General features: G+C 54.7%; 7 protein-coding genes across 7 annotated transcripts; 3 read left to right on the top strand and 4 right to left on the bottom strand.

The window, feature by feature from the left end:
- Positions 1-1,412: 1,412 nt before the first annotated feature.
- On the top strand, positions 1,413-2,072 carry J7T55_011427 (uncharacterized protein; the record flags this gene model as incomplete). Its single annotated transcript, XM_053134361.1, has 2 exons — positions 1,413-1,565; positions 1,677-2,072. 2 exons carry the CDS (start codon positions 1,413-1,415, stop codon positions 2,070-2,072), a joined length of 549 nt encoding a protein of 182 aa, XP_052999236.1.
- Positions 2,073-3,533: 1,461 nt separating this feature from the next.
- Positions 3,534-4,615, bottom strand: J7T55_011426 (osmosensor protein; the record flags this gene model as incomplete). Its single annotated transcript, XM_053134350.1, has 3 exons — positions 3,534-4,043; positions 4,106-4,390; positions 4,523-4,615. The coding sequence occupies 3 exons, from the start codon at positions 4,613-4,615 to the stop codon at positions 3,534-3,536; spliced, it is 888 nt and encodes a 295-aa protein (XP_052999235.1).
- A 2,873-nt stretch (positions 4,616-7,488) lies between these two features.
- On the bottom strand, positions 7,489-8,218 carry J7T55_011425 (uncharacterized protein; the record flags this gene model as incomplete). Its single annotated transcript, XM_053134339.1, has 2 exons — positions 7,489-7,724; positions 8,017-8,218. 2 exons carry the CDS (start codon positions 8,216-8,218, stop codon positions 7,489-7,491), a joined length of 438 nt encoding a protein of 145 aa, XP_052999234.1.
- A 1,245-nt stretch (positions 8,219-9,463) lies between these two features.
- Positions 9,464-10,153, bottom strand: J7T55_011424 (nuclear distribution protein; the record flags this gene model as incomplete). Its single annotated transcript, XM_053134329.1, has 2 exons — positions 9,464-9,876; positions 9,940-10,153. The coding sequence occupies 2 exons, from the start codon at positions 10,151-10,153 to the stop codon at positions 9,464-9,466; spliced, it is 627 nt and encodes a 208-aa protein (XP_052999233.1).
- Positions 10,154-11,387: 1,234 nt separating this feature from the next.
- Positions 11,388-13,172, top strand: J7T55_011423 (vacuolar transporter 6; the record flags this gene model as incomplete). The annotated part of the gene is made up of 3 exons (XM_053134317.1): positions 11,388-11,395; positions 11,588-12,248; positions 12,321-13,172. 3 exons carry the CDS (start codon positions 11,388-11,390, stop codon positions 13,170-13,172), a joined length of 1,521 nt encoding a protein of 506 aa, XP_052999232.1.
- Positions 13,173-14,447: 1,275 nt separating this feature from the next.
- On the bottom strand, positions 14,448-14,818 carry J7T55_011422 (mitochondrial 37s ribosomal protein mrps16; the record flags this gene model as incomplete). Its single annotated transcript, XM_053134306.1, has 2 exons — positions 14,448-14,537; positions 14,612-14,818. The coding sequence occupies 2 exons, from the start codon at positions 14,816-14,818 to the stop codon at positions 14,448-14,450; spliced, it is 297 nt and encodes a 98-aa protein (XP_052999231.1).
- A 518-nt stretch (positions 14,819-15,336) lies between these two features.
- J7T55_011421 (NAD(P)H-hydrate epimerase) lies at positions 15,337-16,582 on the top strand (the record flags this gene model as incomplete). Its single annotated transcript, XM_053134295.1, has 7 exons — positions 15,337-15,348; positions 15,428-15,519; positions 15,613-15,664; positions 15,762-15,818; positions 16,045-16,141; positions 16,199-16,427; positions 16,480-16,582. 7 exons carry the CDS (start codon positions 15,337-15,339, stop codon positions 16,580-16,582), a joined length of 642 nt encoding a protein of 213 aa, XP_052999230.1.
- Between the last annotated feature and the right edge of the window lie 1,340 nt (positions 16,583-17,922).

Here is a 17,922-nt window from a genome sequence, read left to right as displayed (position 1 = left end):
CGAGTTCCCTTAAACAAGCACTCTGCTGCAATTGGACCGCACAATATCTGACGGGGAAAACACGAGAATCACCTAGATCACACAACATTAGATGAACTGACCTGATATGTAAGTATGACTGGTCATATATACTTCACTTCTAATATTTACTTTCGGGCTGTAATTGCCCCTTTCCTGGACATCAGCTCATGATTCAACATGGAGAGGCGTAAATTCAACGAAGGATGTCTTTCCTGAGCTTAGATAACACTGACGAAATGGTCACAAGGATGGATGATTGGGTTCCGAGCCTGAGCTCAATTTTGTCTCAAAAATCCAGAACCTGGTGAACACGAGCATCGGTAAATAGATGCAGTCCCAGGATGACTCTTTTGAGCAGGTGAAAAGCCATCGCCTTCAGATTCAAGTTCCTCGGATAACCTGGGCTCCTCTCGCTTCGGACCCAAGTCTATCGTGAGGAGAGGGGGTCCTGAAGAGGCGCAAAGATTTTGTGGTTTGACACAGGACGATCAATACCTCCTGGCTTCTGATCATTATTGCTGATCTGAAAGTCAGCGTGATTTTGACCCACGGCGACTGAAAATCGGAAATGTAGTAATAGCTTCCAAAGAGAGTCTTTTACTGTTAAACATCGCGCTATGGTTCGGATCCGGTCGCGAAGGGCATAATCTAACACAACAGCTGTGGTCTCAAGATATGACCTGGAAATTGAGCTCAGGAAAGCTTCAACCTGTACATGGAGACAAACAGGGGAATCACATCTTGAGACTCGCCTTTTCTCGACGTGCTGTCCGACCTTGCCCCATTGCAGACGGTCGAGTACCTTTCAAAAAAGGCCAAAGAGAGCTTAATAGCTCTAGTACAAGAGTATTTGACACTGTGGATCGGCACGAAGCATGCGCGCAGGGTCACATTGTGTCCAACTTGTACCGACGACGCTCACGACGAGAGCTTTGGTGACATACGTGCCTGCAGCAGTAGCGAAGAGAGCTAGGTGACAAAGGCCAAGTCCTCATCCGTCTGGATCGTTTGAATATGTAGTAGATGCTAGGTTAATTAAAACTCCCGGTGACATTACGGACACCACTGTCCACCCAAAGCTGTCAGATAATAGACATGCATATTCTGGGCCAATGCGGGTCGATCCGGTCGAGGGGCAGCAAACACCCCTGAGCTTCCCCAGACCCGCCCTGCACTGGCGCAAAGATCCCTGCCCTAGGACCTGACCTCATCCCACCTTTCCACTGTTTACTTTGCCGGAACATCAGCATCAACAAGCACATCGCGCTTAGAGCTCGCCCACACGGCGACAGCGAACCACAAAACAGAAACAACTACTGATTTGGCGTCGGAAGCATACACTCGCACCCGGGATTCGACTACACTCCCGACCTAGAGACAGACGAAAAGCCATGTCCCATTCGCACTCCCCCGCGCCGTCGAATTACGGCGACTGCGTGGCCTCCCTGCGCACATCTCTCAACCTCCTGGAGTCCTCAGTCGAGACCCTCGGCAACGGCGTGTCGGATTTCCCCAGGCTCTCATCAGTGCTGAAGACAGTCCGCGTACGTCTTAGAGCCCTCGTCACAACCCCCAAACTCTAACCTTCCACACTCCTCCCAAAACATCTAAGCCACTGGCAACGCGACAGCAGCGGCTAACACCCTAGCCAACAGCACTACGAGCTAATCCCTCAACCAACCCTCGCCGCAGCCGAAGCATCCCTCCGCGACGAGATAGGCCCCTTCGTGACACACCTCCTGGACCGCGCCGACAGGCAGATCGACCGCCAGGCGCGGCGCATCGAGACCCTCAAGGCCCGGAGCGACCTCAACGCCGGGCGGCTCAGCAGAGGGGACGTTTCGCCGCCACCACAGCAGCCCGCGCCGAAGCGAGGCGCGTCTTCGAGGGGCAAGGCCGCCGGCGGGAGGAAGACGCTTGACGGCGGTGCGGGGCTGAAGGCGCGGGCCGTCCGGCAGCGCAAGGAGGCGCTCAAGTACAGCGTCGAGAGGCTGGAGCTGGAGGTCGTGCAGAAAGAGAGGGAGTTGAGGCTGCGGTTGCAGGAGGCGTGATTGGTGGCAGCTTTTCGATCTCTGCGACGTGGCACCGAATGCGTGCTGGACCGTTTTCCATTCAACGCCTTTGGAAGACCCACAACACAATATTCCTGCCACGTCTGCCTGAGACGCTACATCACATATACCCCGCGTGGCTAAGAAGCCCGCATACACCTGAAAGGAAGCAAAGGATGTGGACTGGCCTTGTCCATTACTTGCTTACGATCACCGAGGAGGCGGCGACCCTTTTTCACGGCATTCGTGACGAAGGAAACGTGTAGTAGATACCTGCCTACATAGCATGGACACGTATTAGGGCAACTGAGCGTCTCGCAGACCTGATGTTCAGGATCTGGACGTGGCCAACCCAACGGCTATGTTGCGGAGTAGCACACAGACGCACAGCTAGGTGCAGAGGCTCTGGTAACCCACGGTAGGGAGGAAGCTGTTGAAAAGATCTGTGTTGCACACGCAGGCAGGTCCCCTTGGATATGGGACGCAAGACTGTTGAAAGAGGGCCCACAAACGCAGTCCGGATAAAGAGGAGATTTGGGGGCCCCATGGGTAATCGGACATTACACCGGTCGCTTTCTATTGATATCCGGGTGAAGACAGCTAGATCTCGAGTCAAAGGTATCAAACATGCACAGTCGAGCAGATGGTCTTTCTTTCGTTCGATGTTCTCTCATTCACAGTAGCCATGGCTGGCTCAGCCTCGGTTTTCAAATCTCCACACTGTATCTCGTGCGTATTCAACGACTCCGTCCTGTTCTGCAAATGCAAGCTGCTCCGTAGCCATGAAAATCATAAACCCATGTCTTTATGAGGGGGTGTGTACAGCGGTTTCAGAACGGTATAGAAAAGGAAAACCGGAACAGATCAAGAATAAAAAAAATGAAAATAGTAGTGGGGTAACTTCAGAGGCGTATACACATACGACAGAGTGTACACAAAATGCGATATAGAGAAAAGGGTTTAGTAGAAAGGGAATCTGTGCGGTGGTCGCATTTCGTTATGTTGCCCAACGAGAGACTGTAAGGGGAGGAGATAAGACAAGAAGGGTAAAACAAATTCATAATGTCCTCGCCCGGCCCAGAAACGAGGTCTGCCTGATAATTCTTTTAATTCCAACCCATCCAATGCGGCGGAATGGACGAGGTTCACCGTGCCTTCTGCACGGCTCCTGCACCTTACTTCTGGTGCACCTCATTCCCATCAATCATCCATCCTCAGCAATTCTCTACGGTGCATGATCCGTTGGAGAAAGTCTGCTGTGCTCATCCTCAGGGCACAGACCACGAACCGGCCAGTCTCTTGGGTATACGCTTAAGTTGATAATACAATTCATAACGAGGCGGCCCATAGGCGGCTCGGCCTCCAATTTTCGGAGGCGGCCGTTTCCTTGATGGCCTTAGTCGTGCCTCTCTCATCCCCACAAGCTATGCTTGAACCGCTCTTCCGAGTGTGGTCGGACGTCTAGAGCAGGATCAGGTAATTGCTAGGTGCAATGCCAGTGTCACCGTTGTCCTTCCGTGCTTGCCACCACCGACCGCTGACGTCGCTAACTTCCAGGATCTCGTGCTTGGAGAAAGAAATCTCGTTGGCATCATCTGGGTTCGCCTCGTAGCTATAGATGGCCTTGGCTCGGTACGGGTACTCGGTCGGAGGGACTATCTCCCCATCGGCATTCGTAGCACCAGGGGCCTTCATTTGCGAGTTGCTGAATCCGTTCGCCGCAGCGCTAGTACGAGCGCCGGGTACGGTGGAGATTCCGGCGACAGGTGAAGGGTTCTCAAAGCCGTTGAGTTGGGCAGAGGTGTACATCTGCGGCGGCTGCACAGATGTCGAGGTCTCGGGGCGGCCGCCACCGTATCCATTCATTGTCTGTCGGTTCATCATGTGGGACTCCTTGGTCAACGCAAAAGAATCGAGGTAGGCTCTTGGAACGGCCGAAGGTGCAGAGCCAAAGTAGAAAATCCAGACAATCTGTTGAATGTTCGGTCAGTACAGTTCCTGCAATTCCGTGGCAAGCAATGTAAGCGACGTACGGTGACCATTGACAACAGGATGAATCCCGCAGAGGCAGCCTCTTTGGCGCCGTTGGCCGAGTAGACGAGACTGTTCACAGACGAGGTGGTAAGGACCAGCCCGCATGCGAGGTAGCCGACCACGGCCACATGGTAGGTCTGGGTGGTGTCGGATGCGACCACGACAAAGACCCCGCCTACTGTGAAGAAGTAGTAGACCACAGTCCACCACGTGTAGGTGGGGAAACTATCTCTGGTCTGGATTTGGGCGATGATAGATGCGATGAAGGCAATGACCCATGCAAGCTAGCATATTGTCAGCAAAACGGCCCGTCTAAAATTGACCGTTGGGGGCGAAGGATGGGTGGCAGGATGCTCAAGTGGAAAGGCTGGGCTGGGCTGAAGGGGGCCAAAGGGGGGGCCGTGGGCTGGACTTACCGCTGAGATGGAGATGGTAGCAAGAGCGAATGGATCGCCAATAATGTTGCCGACGTCGATTCCTCGTCGTCTGTTTTGCCTGTTGTACTCCATTTTGCGCAGCGATGGTGAATGGAGTGAGCCGTAATTCGGCATGTGGAGCGACTGGTAGGATGGCTAGATTAAGGTGCAACAAACTACCGTGAAAGATAGTACGGCCTGTAAATGTTTGCAACGAGTCGAAGGGTTTCTCAAAGAAACATTGGCGCAGGGTTCAAGTTTCAATTGATGGCTGATGCACGATTCGCGTGGTTTCGATTTTGTGGTTGGCGATTCGCAGAGTGGGCTCGTGTTGGTGGATGCGGCAAGTAGAGCCACAGGCTGTTGGTAGAAACGGCGACGAGATTTGACCAGAACGGGATGGGGCTGGCAATCTTGTTGTGATGAAGGCGACAGGTTGATCAGAAGGCCGTGTCGGACGTATTAGGAGATTCCTGAGGTTCCGTGCGATGTGATTTCCTGTGTCAGGTTGGAATGGGGCGGCAGGTCCCAAAGCAGAAATGTCGCTGTCGGGGAGTGAATCGTGCAGTCCAGGAAGCGAATCGTCGCCGTGAGTCCCGCCTTGGCCGAAATACCACCTCTTTCGAATTGTGCAGATTACTGAAACTGGTTCTCTTCTCTCCTCCTTCTGGCAATCGATTCAGAGCCGGCCTAGTTCCTCGCAGTGCCGGACAGCGTAGATCTCTAGTTACCGTTGGTTGAATACACGCAGACAAGGTCGGGTCGAATGTCGTGAGATGGATCGATTGATCGACAGGAGTCGGACAGGCGAGGGTCCTTGATAGTCGAGGAGGAGCCGAGGAGTCGAAGAAGTAAAGAATCGAATTGATCGTGAGTCAGGGCAAGGGATAAAAGAGAGGAGGGAATTGAAAGATTGGGTATGGGGATGATGTGTATGTGTAAAGCACAGCACAGCAGGGCAGCGGCAGGGCAGAGCAGGACAGGTTAGGTCGCCTTGTGCAGGGCCTGGGCGGATAGATGAAGTCGGGGAAGGGGGAAGGGAGAGGAGGATGCCGTGGTCTAGCCAAGCAAAGAAGGGGAAATGGTGGTGGGCGTGAGATTGGATTGGATTGAAGAGAAAGCGACAGGGAAAGGCAGGCGAGAAGGAGCGGCTTGATCTCGTAGCAGGGGTGTGAAGAGAAGAGAGTCAATGGGGGGCTCCACTGCAGGCACTGTGCGTGGGGCTTGGGAGGAGTTGCGTGTGTGGGTGCGTGTGTGTGTGTGTCCGTCTTGCTGGGCTGCGACCTGGCAGGGAGGAGCCAGACCTTGCAGGGGAAGGACTCGAAGGAGGTCCTAGCTCAACCAGAATTGGCAGTGCTGACTGAGGACACCGGCCCAGGTGGGCTCACAGAAGCAGGCACAGGCACAGGCAGGGAGCGCCCAGGCGGCACACCTCGACCTTCGAACCCCTCCTTCTCCTCCCCCGGCTTGCAGCTGATGGGCCAGAGATGCAACTTGGTGGTGAAATGGGGCTACTCATTATGCATTGGAGAGCATAGCCACCTCAGACTGCGCCTGTTTGGATGCGCTCGTGGTGGTGTGCAACTGTCACCTCCCCCGTCTGGATCCTTTCCTGCCCTTTCCCATCCTCTAGCCATCGTTGCAATATAGATAACCACTCACACTCACACTCACGCTCACGCCACTGGTTCGCGTCGTCTGTCCAACCCAATGGGTCCAATGAGGCCCAAGCAGACTCAATTTTAGGCCCCATTGCGCTTTTTGGACCTCGATGCGTCGCCTGCGGCCCCAGTCAGTCTCCTTCATGGATGCCCTCTGCGCCATGTGCGAAGAAGGCTCGCCTGGTGCTGTGCATCAGCTTGGCGATCAGCATCGTCAATCTGGTAGGTAGAGTCTACGAGGCTCGGTAGGCTGCTGCCGAAGCAAGGTCGAGTCAAGTCTCAGAAGTGAACGGCCTCGGAAGGGCGTTTGAGAACAGACCAGGATCGAGTGGTTTCCAGAAGAGGACAATTGATCAGGGCCTAGACGCGATGATAGGCTGGTAACGACTCCAGATCGTCCCGGGATAGAAGTGCTACTAAGGCCGTGGATAGCTAGTCTTTGACTACCCAGCAAAATCTCTAATTCTCCGACCATGTGGGCTCTCGCCGGTGACACTTGGGGCGCAACTTGTCAAATCCATTTGACTGCTGCAAATTAAAGTCCAATCCCTTGTCAACCCTCGTGGTTCGGCTGTGACCATGCAGGGGTAGAAGAAGCTGTCGTCGAGTTTCAGACGACTTCTGCAAGCTACTGTAACTAGTCCTGCCCTGTGTCAAGACCGTCAAACTCTTGACAAGATTTTGGCCAACCTCGCGCGCTGAGCTTTTCGGGGGTTACAACGCCCCAGACCGATAGCATTTCCATTGGATGTCCGGCACGAACTCGGGAGCCAGTGCTACCTGCTCCTGCATATGTGCTCCGTTACTGTGCATGAAGGTACCGAATGACCAAACCTGACCTCGGCGATCCCCTCGCGGCACCTGCTACAGAACAAGCACGGCGGTGTGACAGGAGGAGCTGCATTCTTCAATCGACCGGAACGAATGGCAGGACGTGGACATCTCCTCACGTATCCTGCCGACTCCGGATGCGCGGCTCTGGCCTTCATCGCCAAAACATCGCAGGGATCCGAGGCGGGGACAGAGCCGGCACACGAGCCAGCTGATTGATCCAGCTCAGAGCCAAGCCTGAAACTTGCTGTTATCACGGCCTGCCTGTCGATCACACATGGCACTCCATCCTCCCATCCCGAGGGCCAAATCTGCATTCCGCCTCCATCTCATGCGAAACGAATCGCCTCAAAAAAGTCCAGGCTAAGAGTACTCAGGCGGAGTGACACAATGGTTAGTCCAAAATACAGACGAACCCGTCAGGGCGTACCTAGATACCCCGTCATAGAGAAGCCCACAGACCACCGAGAGCGGTTATTGCGGTCTCAGCGCTTGCTTCTCTAGCGCCTGTGTCCCACTCCAGCCCGTCAACTGTGCCCAGTGGATTTCGACACGTTGGCCCCGATGGGTCTCCAATTCACTGTTATCCACGAACCTCCCCCACTGCAGCGCCTTCGCCCGTTTGATCGCCGTGGTCGCCAACTCTAAAAGTCTGGCAGCTGTGCGCGCATCCGAGTAGCTGCCGCCACCAGAGCCGTCTAGTCCGCGAGCTGCGAATATCGTAAGGGATCGGCGCCTGAAACCTAGCAAGCCCAACTTGGCAGTCTATGATCTCCGAGGCCCCGGATCTCCCCCTCCTGCGAATAGGCTCGTGGCGTGCAGATACCTGCCTGCGTAGGCAGATGGAAAACCCGGGGTAATCGGCCTCGACGGCCATGGCCAGCCGAAACATGGTCGCGGCAATGTACCACCTGATTCAACTTCTGAAAACAAGTTGACTAGTCGCCTTCAACCTCTTTGGTGTTGCGTCCGTCCGTAAGCGCGCACTGTACCACCACCCACCTGGGTTCCTGAATTTAGGGCTGCCCACACACGCATATGCTCCGCCATCAAGCGGGTCACCGGCGTCGATCAGGGCCCGTAGCGCGCCGGTGTCGTGGGTACGGGCGCTGAGAGCAAGACCATCCGCTACCAGCAGCGGCTTCGCAGTAGTACCGACTTTGTGGGTGGCCCCCGACAACTCGATGTGGCGCTTAGTCCTCATATCCGCTGGGGCTCGATGGTGAATGTGCTACGTTGATGACATTTTTGTTTCGCGGGGACTGAGACTACAGTAATCCGATGTCGTTAGGTCCTCTCCATTGAAACAACCGGCAAATCGTGACATTTGCCCATTCTTGGTAAAGGCTGCCCACTACTGCACGCATGAAATGGGTCTATTCCTAATAATATACTATCCACGCCAAATGTCTGTTTACAGCTCAGCACTTTGACATGTAGTCCTTGGCCTATCTCAATGGGGACTTGGGTCCTCCCATCACGGCCATCATCCGATCTATTTCAGCTAGTTGGCTCTCCCGATCAGCCGGCTCAAGACGATCTTGCGCCAACTACTTCGCAGTAAAACAAGTGGCTTGCCGCAAAGCAGGTCTGTTCGCGATGAGCATCCGAACGCCCCGTAGAACCAGACAGCACCACTCTAGCTTCCCGTGATTTCTGGTGGAACACCCATCTTGGCCCACACGTGCTCACCTGCGCGAGAGAAGACTGCCGAGGCTTGAAGATGACATGATGGCCAGCATTCAAGCAGGGAGGAACAATCGTCTGATGTTGCGATTACGAAATGCCCAAGACATTCGTCGGCTGGCAGCCACCGGGGAAAGAGGGCAGTCCGCATTGAGTGATATCACAGGCCCTGAAACGCGGAGCTGGCACTTCCCGGGTTGTGATTCTGCAAAGCTGCGCGTCTGTCATGTAGAGCCCTATGCGATACCGCTGCAGGTGACTACACAGTGCAAAGACTATTGAGCATTGTTCTCAAATTGAGGCTGAGCTGGAACCAGGTATCGTAGCTTTGCATAGGTACGTACTGTGCTTGCCAGGCACAAGCCGGCAACTCGCGTGTAAACATGCGGCCTCGCCCGGCCGCCGTACCGAAGTGTTTGCTCGTGTTCCTGGCCTACTTGCCGTGGCCTGAGTGTCATGGAAGAACTTCCCGTTGACAGTAACGCGGTCGTACTCCTGAGCCTCAGCCCACGACGTGGTTGACCAGATCGGTAGTCCACTCTTGACTTCAAGCTGTCGGACGCAGGATCCTCATGCAACCACCGGGGAGCATTGTGGTCATCCTCGGGATGCGTGCCAATACCCCCGACCACAGCGCGAAGGGCTTTGCGCGCAGGACCTTGGAGACTTGAGAATCGGGACACCGCACCAAGTCGCAATGGCTTGGAATATTCCGGGACGCATCTCTGGGACTGGGCCCAGCGAATCCTCCGTCCCTTCCATCTCATACAGCCTCGCTCTCCTTTTCCCTCAGTGCCTCCGCTCTCCTTACCTTCCGCTCCACACCTTCCACACGTCCCTCCACGTCAGCGATGAACCTGCCATACCCTACGACCTTCTCCTCGTACCACTTCCTGACCACTCTCTCGCTGCGGTCCCGCAGCTCCCCAATCTCGGCCTCCTGGGCCAGCTGTGTTGCCTCGACGCCTTTCATGCGTGGCAGGAGGGAGACGAGGTCGGCGCTGAGCTTTGGGTCTGGCACAGGCGTGTCGGATGTCACGGCCGTGAGAGCGGAGACGCTGCTGGGGAACGAGGAGGCGAAGGAGAGCACCGTGGCGCGAAGTGCCGCAGTGTCGAGCTGGGAAGGGGGTGGATCGTCGGCTGTTGGGGACTGGAAGAAGGTCGGGTGAGTGCGGTCTGGTGATATCGTCAGTCGAGTCATTCAGTCCATGGGAAGCGGTGGATGAACAAGTGACATACAGAGCTTGAGGATGTCGGCATAGACGCGGAAGCGGGAGATAAGGGTTGCGAAGCGACGTTCGAGGTCGGTGAGGGATTCGGTCGCGGAGTCGCCGACCGGCCTTGAGGTTGATACCGACGTTGAGCCGTGAAGGATTTGCTCAATGCGCAGGAGACGGGCCTCTAGCAGCGAGATGGTGGCGAGGGTGGTCCTGTCAAGGGATTGTTCCTCCATCGTCCTGCGCGTGGGAACCGCGTGTTGCAGCTCCAGCGTGTAAACAACCTGTCTTTTGCCCGTGCGATGTAAACAAACCCACCCGTCTGGTCGTCTGGTCGTCAAATGGATTGTCCTCTCTCCCCACGCAATATATCGCCACCACGTTGAAAGTGTCAAACGCTTGTGTCGCGTGTCGTCCTCGTCGTCGTACAACCTGCAGTGTAAAACCCTAATTCAGCAAGCTCGATTTGGGTCGCCAGGAAGAGAGTGAGCCCTGGCGGATGTGTAACCCTGGGCCTGGACCCCCTGAAAGCTTGGAAGAGGATGGTTGATTGGTGGGCCTGACAACAGATGGCACCTTACGTCAGAGGGAGGAGCGCTAGGCCAAGACCATTCCAAGTGTCAGGGCCCATTTCCGCGGGTGCGCGGGTAAGGTTAGGTTTCTGGGGCAAAGGTGGGCGTGGGCGTGGCCAGAGCCGGGAAAGCCAACCCTGTCCTGCCCTGCCCCATGTGCCTCGTTGGCCTTTCAAGTTCAAGACAGCCCTACTACGTACTGCTACCTACTGGAGGCAGTAGGGTGGCAGAGACACCACAGTCCTTACTCTCCAACGTCGTGTGACGACAAGGTGTCACTTGAGCTTGGCGCTGCGAGCGCTGTCCCTGCGAGACCTGTGACTCTCGAGTCAGCTCTGTGGCGGCCTTTCCCAGCGCGCTGACCGCATGGGCCTATCCCGAGTGCATCAGTCCAGTCACCTTTTGCTCATCTTTTTCCTCCATCACGTCAACGCTGGGGGGTGGTGTCAAGGTGTCCAGGTGTCAAGCTCTGCGTATCGGGAGCCTCCTGCTAGCCGCTTGCCGGTTTAGACTGGATCGCCCGCCCACCCGATTACAAGCCGATCAGCGGCAGTCGATTCCCGTACTTTGTCTCCAAGATCCGGCCGAGACTTCATCCTCTATTGTGCCTTGCTTGTCCGAACTCAGACATCTCGTGCCCACTTGCGCATACACTCTCCGAGACATCTACGGAACTGTTGCGCGGCCCTCTCGATCCCTCGACAACGACTCCCTTCCACGCCAACGTCGACGACTCTGTCAGCCTCACCAGAACGTGCCGATTCCGACGATAGCGAACGGACCTCCCTGCCTACAACTGCGCCCTGAAAGAGCTGGTGGCTTGTGGTCTGGCGCTCGTGATATGACGAATTACTCGACCTTCTCTGATGGAAACGAAACTGGCTCTGAAGCCGGAGCCATGGCACGGTATGTCTCCCTACCCTGATCATCGTCAAACGTCAAGGCCAGGGGCTCTCCTCTGAGCTCTGCCTTGTTGCCCTCGGAGAATAATCGCGGGGGGCTTTCCGACTCTGGTCGCATGCCCACGGACTTCATCATCCCATGCACACCACTATCTTGCTTGAACTCTGCTTCTAATGCTAACCTCATGTGCGATAGCAGACCAAAAAGAGGGCGCAGCCCCAAAGGAGGAGGCCAGGCCTCTATGATGAGCAGTAACATCAACCTGCTAAACACGATCGTCGGCGCCGGAACCCTGGCGATGCCTCATGCCATGTCGCAAATGGGAATGCTGCTAGGAACCTTTATAATAGTGTGGTCGGGGATTACCTCTGCATTCGGACTCTACCTTCAAGCCCGGTGCGCCCGATACCTCGATAGAGGCAGCTCGTCCTTCTTTGCGCTCTCACAACTCACATACCCAAATGCTGCTGTCATATTTGACGCCGCAATCGCCATAAAATGCTTTGGAGTCGCTGTTTCCTATTTGATCATTATTGGCGACTTGATGCCAGGAGTCATCAGGGGCTTTAATGAAAACGCGGACCGGGTCCCTTTCCTGGTCGACCGGAACTTCTGGATCACAGCATTTATGCTCATTATCATACCTCTTAGTTTCTTGAGAAGACTGGATTCACTCAAGTACACGAGCGTGATTGCGCTCATCTCCATTGGATACTTGATTGTTCTAGTTGTCTACCACTTCGCCTCCGACTCGGTAGAAAACCGGGGCGATGTCAGCTACATCGCTTGGAATGGCCCCGTAGCCTTTCTCAGCAGTTTACCCGTGGTAGTATTTGCGTATACTTGCCATCAGAATGTAGGTTCTTTCCTTGCGCCGCGAGCCTGGCCTCTACTCTTCATCACTGGAGGTTTCACTAACATATGCTAGATGTTCTCCGTCATCAACGAGATCAAGGATAACACGCCCGCCAGCATCGTCGGCGTCATCTCGTCCAGCATCGGGTCTGCAGCTAGCATCTACGTCCTGGTCGCAATTACCGGCTACTTGACGTTTGGCAACACTGTTCTCGGCAACATCGTCATGATGTACCCTTCGTCCGTGGCCTCGACCATCGGCAAAGCCGCCATCGTCGTGCTGGTCATGTTCAGTGTTCCACTTCAAGTCCACCCTTGCCGAGCTTCTCTCGACGCAGTGCTCAGGTGGCGACCCAACCGTGCCCAGCGCGGTCCAGACTCTCCTAGCAACCGCTCTCTTCTCCCTACGGGGTCGGGACCGACCGACAGCCACGGTGCGCCTGCTGTGGCCATGTCCGATATGCGCTTCGCGCTTCTCACGACAGTCATAATAGTGCTGGCTTATATCACCTCCCTCACCGTGAGCCAGCTGGACCGTGTGCTGGCCTATGTCGGCGCTACAGGGTCTACTTCCATCAGCTTCATTCTCCCAGGATTGTTCTACTACAAGATCAGCGACCCGGATAGTATCCATCACCAGAGGCTCACAAAGGAAGACGATGACGTGGATGCAAACGACAGTGACGATACAGATATTGGATTCGAGCCGAGCGGCTCGGGTATCTTAGAGGCTGCTGGAAGTATCCGTTCTGGCATCAGTGCCGGCTACGGCGGTTTGTGGAGGATGCGCAAGAGGTGGAGGTGGGACATGGAGCACATCGAGCATGGCCTGTTGAGGAGGCTGGCGCTGTGCCTGGCCATCTACGGCATGTGCGTCATGGTGGTCTGCCTGGTGCTGAATACCTTCTTTACCGTGGCACATTAGAACACCGGGGCAAAGCAGTGCACGTCACCACACAGTGACACTTGCTGACCCTCTCAGGAGAGCTGTTTGAGGCATCAGAGGCATTTTGTATCATTTCGCTTTTACCCGTCCCTTCGTTCTGCATCGCCCCTTATGGGTCATATTCACCATTTTTCCTTTGCATATATATGGCGTTCAGGGGCTAGGGGGCTCCGTCTGATCTTTCTTTCCACAGAGCCAATCCTGATGTTGCTGGCCTTGGACTAGACATGTTCGGCGTTGGGCTTGGATTGCTTCATTTTTGTTGGATACTTCTGCTTCATAGACGCAATGGCCCCAGTACTACACGTCAATACCAAGAGCCTATGAACTAAGATGATTTACACCTGATACCTACCATTTGTCCATTGTCGATTCTGTTCGCGCTATACCTTCTTTGTCAAAGAGTTCCAAGCACACTAGGGTCGTGAAAGGAAAAATCAGGGCCCTATCGCTGGTGCCTGCTTGATCTTTCCTCATATTGTCCTTTTTAGCCGCAAAGTGCAAGCCCTGTCCTCACGAAGCTTTTGAGGCCCTTTATGCCCACGAACGTGCCTACACCAGGCACGCTACAGGCTCGTACATTATTTTTCTACGGCCAATCTGTCCCACAATTACCCTGTACATTCTGTTGCACCATCTGCTGGCTCGGAATGACCGGTGTCCCCTGCTGAAAATTCGGTGAACCAGGCGCATATCTTTGATCTCAAGATTTGGTCTATTCGACGGAAGTAAGTGGCCTCAGTCGCTTGATCATGGCTCAACACCCGCGGCGTACACAATACCAGAAATTGAGGGAAACGCACCGGACAGGTCATTGAAATGAGTTGGCGATACATGACCCCCCCCCCCCCACTTCGGGGAAAGCTACCCATATCAGAAGCATGCAGTCATCCTTGTCGTCCGTGGCAAGATCGGTCATCGTCGATATCATGGACCCGTCGAGAATACACTCTCGAGTCGTCCTGCTTTCACTAGTTCGTATTGCTCAGCGGCCAAGCGCAGCGAGCAGAGGCAATGTGAAGAGCCTAGGGCTCTGAGAATTAACACGACTACAGGACAAATCGTTCAATGGCGAATCCAAGATAAACACGGCTGAGAGGTGGTTTTGATGCATTTCGATGGCTCGTCCCATTTTTAAACATCTTGATCAGAGTCTCTTGCGACTCCGCAGCACGAGCCCACTCCCATATAATACACAATTACACCAATATGACGCCTCAAGAATGCCGGTAAAGAAAACAGACTCGTTGCCCATCAGATACTAGTCGTGGTCGTGCTGTCCGTCTGCAGCGGCGGAGGTGGGTTCTTGGCCTTGGGTCGGTACTTTGGCTCCAGTATTCCAAGCTGGGAGTTCGCTCCGTTAGCAAATGCGCGACCAAAAAAAATTGAGGATCTGTCCTGTTGAGCATCAAACGTACCATAGAGAGGAACCTCCACACTGTGTCCGTCGGCTGTGCCCCGACACCCACCCAGTACTTGGCCCGGTCGACGTCGAGCCTGATGTCCTTGTGTAGCTTTCCCGACTCATCGTACGAATCCTTCTTCGGTATGGGGTCGTAGGTGCCTATGACCTCGAGAGGTTTGGAGTTTCGCGCCGTCCTGGAGAATGGGAGGGCAGAGGTCAGCGTTTTGGCTCCTCTGGTTGAGGCGAGCGGGCGGCGCGAGGGTTTGGGGTATCTTGCCTTGCATGTGCGACGACGATGTTGTAGAAGGGCGAATTGGTCCGCCCGAAGCGGGCGAGTCTGATTTTGACAACCATTGCTGCGTTTGGATCCGACACGACCGACTGCAGCGACGCGACGATACAGCCCAAGTGAGGGCGTTGCGCCATCAACTTTTGGGTGGAGCCCAAGCTCTTTCCTTCGACGTTGGGGAGCACCAATCAGATCTGGCGGGCCTTAGTCATCCTGATCGGCATCCGCATCCCTGTGCATGCAGCACGGCGCTGGTGGCGGTGATGTCAGTTCGGAAACATCCAGAAAGTTGGGGAGCCTCACAATGACAACACAGTTTGTGCCGCACTTTAAATTGGCCCAGTCGGACATCTCAATGCATTAACTCTAATTCTTGCCTATTTTGAGTCTATTCATCCCATGCCCTAGGCACCCAAAATCCGAAAGAAGAAATCCAGGCAATTCTCACCATGACCTTGAAAGTGTGTACGACCCTGCCCATCAGACCACCGCCAACATCAGTGTGCAGCAGAATGGCTCTACTGAACTCCCTTTCTATAGTTTCTTGGGCCCAAGGCCGCTGCAGCTCTGGACAAAGAGCTGATGAGTACTGGGGCATTCTCGATTGACCAGCTTATGGAACTGGCCGGGCTGTCCGTCTCACAAGCCGGTACAATCCTGTTCTTGCACCACTTGATTCTAATACTACGAGCTGGCTGACGCTTTGTCAAGTCTATCGAGTACAGCCTCCCAGCCGTGGCCGCCGGATCTTGGTTGCGTGCGGTCCCGGAAATAACGGTGTGTTACCGCCCATGACTGGCTCGAAGTCTGCGGGCCAGTATTGACCTCGCATCCAGGTGGGGACGGACTGGTTGCTGCTCGACATCTCCGGCAGTACGGTTACCAACCGACCATATATTACCCCAAGAGAAGCAAGAATGAGCTCTATCAGGTGGGTGTTGTACTGATTCTTACTCTACACCAGTCTTGGAAATGTTGTGCCAAGGCCAGCCTCTGGCAATGGGAGCCTTTGGCCCCTAAGTCTACATGACCGCACACAGGCCACAAAGTTTCGGTCGAAAAGTGATGAGAGGAGCATTCTCGCAATTGTTCCTTTCTGTTCATTTCTCGCGTGCGTGTGATTTTCTCGTCTGGTCCGATGCTGACACATTACCTAGCGTCTGGCCAAACAGTTGGAAGACCTAGAGATTCCTTTCACCGATGATTTCCCAACGGCGATCGAGTCCACGGACCACATAGTCGATGCGGTTTTCGGTTCGTCGTGCAGATGACCCTGTTGCGCGATTGTTGCATCACACTCATTGTTCGTAGGTTTCAGCTTCTCCGGCGAGGTCCGCGAGCCTTTTCCTGCCGTTATCAAGGCCATGGAGCAGACCAAGCTCCCAGTGACTTCGGTAGACGCTCCATCGTCTTGGAACATCGAGGACGGCCCCCCCAAATCGGGCCTAGGCAGTCAATTCCATCCTACTGCTCTTATCAGCTTGACAGCGCCCAAACCACTCGTACAGTTCTTCAAGGGCCGACACTTTATTGGCGGGAGGTGCGTACCGCTAGACAACTCATTATTCCGGGCAGCTGCTGAGAAACTCTAGGTTCGTGGCGCCGGCCATTGCGAAGAAGTATGATTTCGAAGTGCCAGAGTACGAAGGCATCGATCAAGTTGTCGAGGTCGGCGCCAACGGGCAGAAGCTGTAAATTCACCCAGCTGGGTCTCGGTGGTTGAGGTGCTGATAGGGCTTGCCGCGTGCTGGAATCGGTATCAACTGACTACACAGCCCCCAGACCTGCTATTAGGACAGACAGGACTTGGACACCGTCCCTCGATCATATTCTCTTTTACCTCGGTTATCTCTCGCGGGCAAGATGCGTTTGATGGGCTGAATTGCGGACAGAGCTTGACGAAGATGAGATATTCTTTCCCGCAAACTGGGCAGTCGTAAGAGTGTCTCTCGCACATGAAGTCCAAACATGCAAGGTTCTCCACAACAGGTTTTGAAAGTGTCGTGTCTCAGCAACAGAATTCCAGCGCATCATCGACAACTCGATATTGGTGCCTCTTTTATGATTTTCAAAACAAATGCGCTCGACGTGTCTGGCAATAGTCAGCACGAGTCTCGCGGGGCAATTCCTCCGGCGGAAATAAGTAGATACACGAAGGGGACTGACAAGCAAGTCGAGGAGAAGGAACGGCCGAATCATGGAGATACCGCCACCAGATTTTGGTTTTTGCCACAGACGTTCTTCCTCGTCAGCCTGCATTCACGAGCGCCCCTTGGTCCAGAAGAGAATGTGGGGCGGACGGTGACGGTATCTGGTCGTCGCTGCGCGCTCAAGGCGTGGGACGAGTCTGTCTCGCGAGGTTGTGCGGTGGTTTTCTACCGCTTTCCGGAGGAGACGAGAAATCCATCTAATTCCCCGGGTTTTAGGAGGTATAGAAAAAAGCTGGTGTTTCTGTTTCTCCCCGCGAAATATTTGTTGGACGACTACCTCCTCCTACTCGTCCACACCCAGCATTAAAGTCTCTGACTGGGGTGCTGTAAATGGGTTGCCCCCGGAGCTTTTGCTCCCTGGCCCCGTTGATAGGTCCGTGCTGTGTGCGCTTACCTTCTGGTAAGCCCAAGCATACGCTGGTAATACTCCAGACGCCCGGTCTAGCCCCCAGATGGACCGCCGATCGAGCTGGCAAATCATGAATTGGTTGCCGCTTTATTTCCACGCAACCCTAGAAGTTGGTAGACCTGGAGTGCGATAAATATGTTGGTGGCGGAGGTATTCCCACTGGCACTTTATAAAGTCCTCGCCGTCATCGAGCCATCATAACACGGCGGCAAGCCTGATTCGCTGTCTTGACTCGAAGCTTCGCGATGCTTCGAGGACCCGCCAGGCCTGAGCAGTGCTCACCGATGGTCCCGACCTCGAGGTACCAAGTCAATCAGCTCGAAAGCACTCCTTCGCTTGATTGGGCCGTGAGCTACCCAGGCTCGATGCCCCATCCTGAACACCCGGGATCCCTTCACATGCTCAGGAAGACCTAG

Source organism: Diaporthe amygdali (assembly GCF_026229845.1).
Source record: "Diaporthe amygdali strain CAA958 chromosome Unknown NODE_2_length_3802984_cov_64_841326, whole genome shotgun sequence".
Classification (NCBI taxonomy): Eukaryota; Fungi; Ascomycota; class Sordariomycetes; order Diaporthales; family Diaporthaceae; genus Diaporthe; species Diaporthe amygdali.
This window is presented reverse-complemented; position numbering and strand designations above follow the sequence as displayed.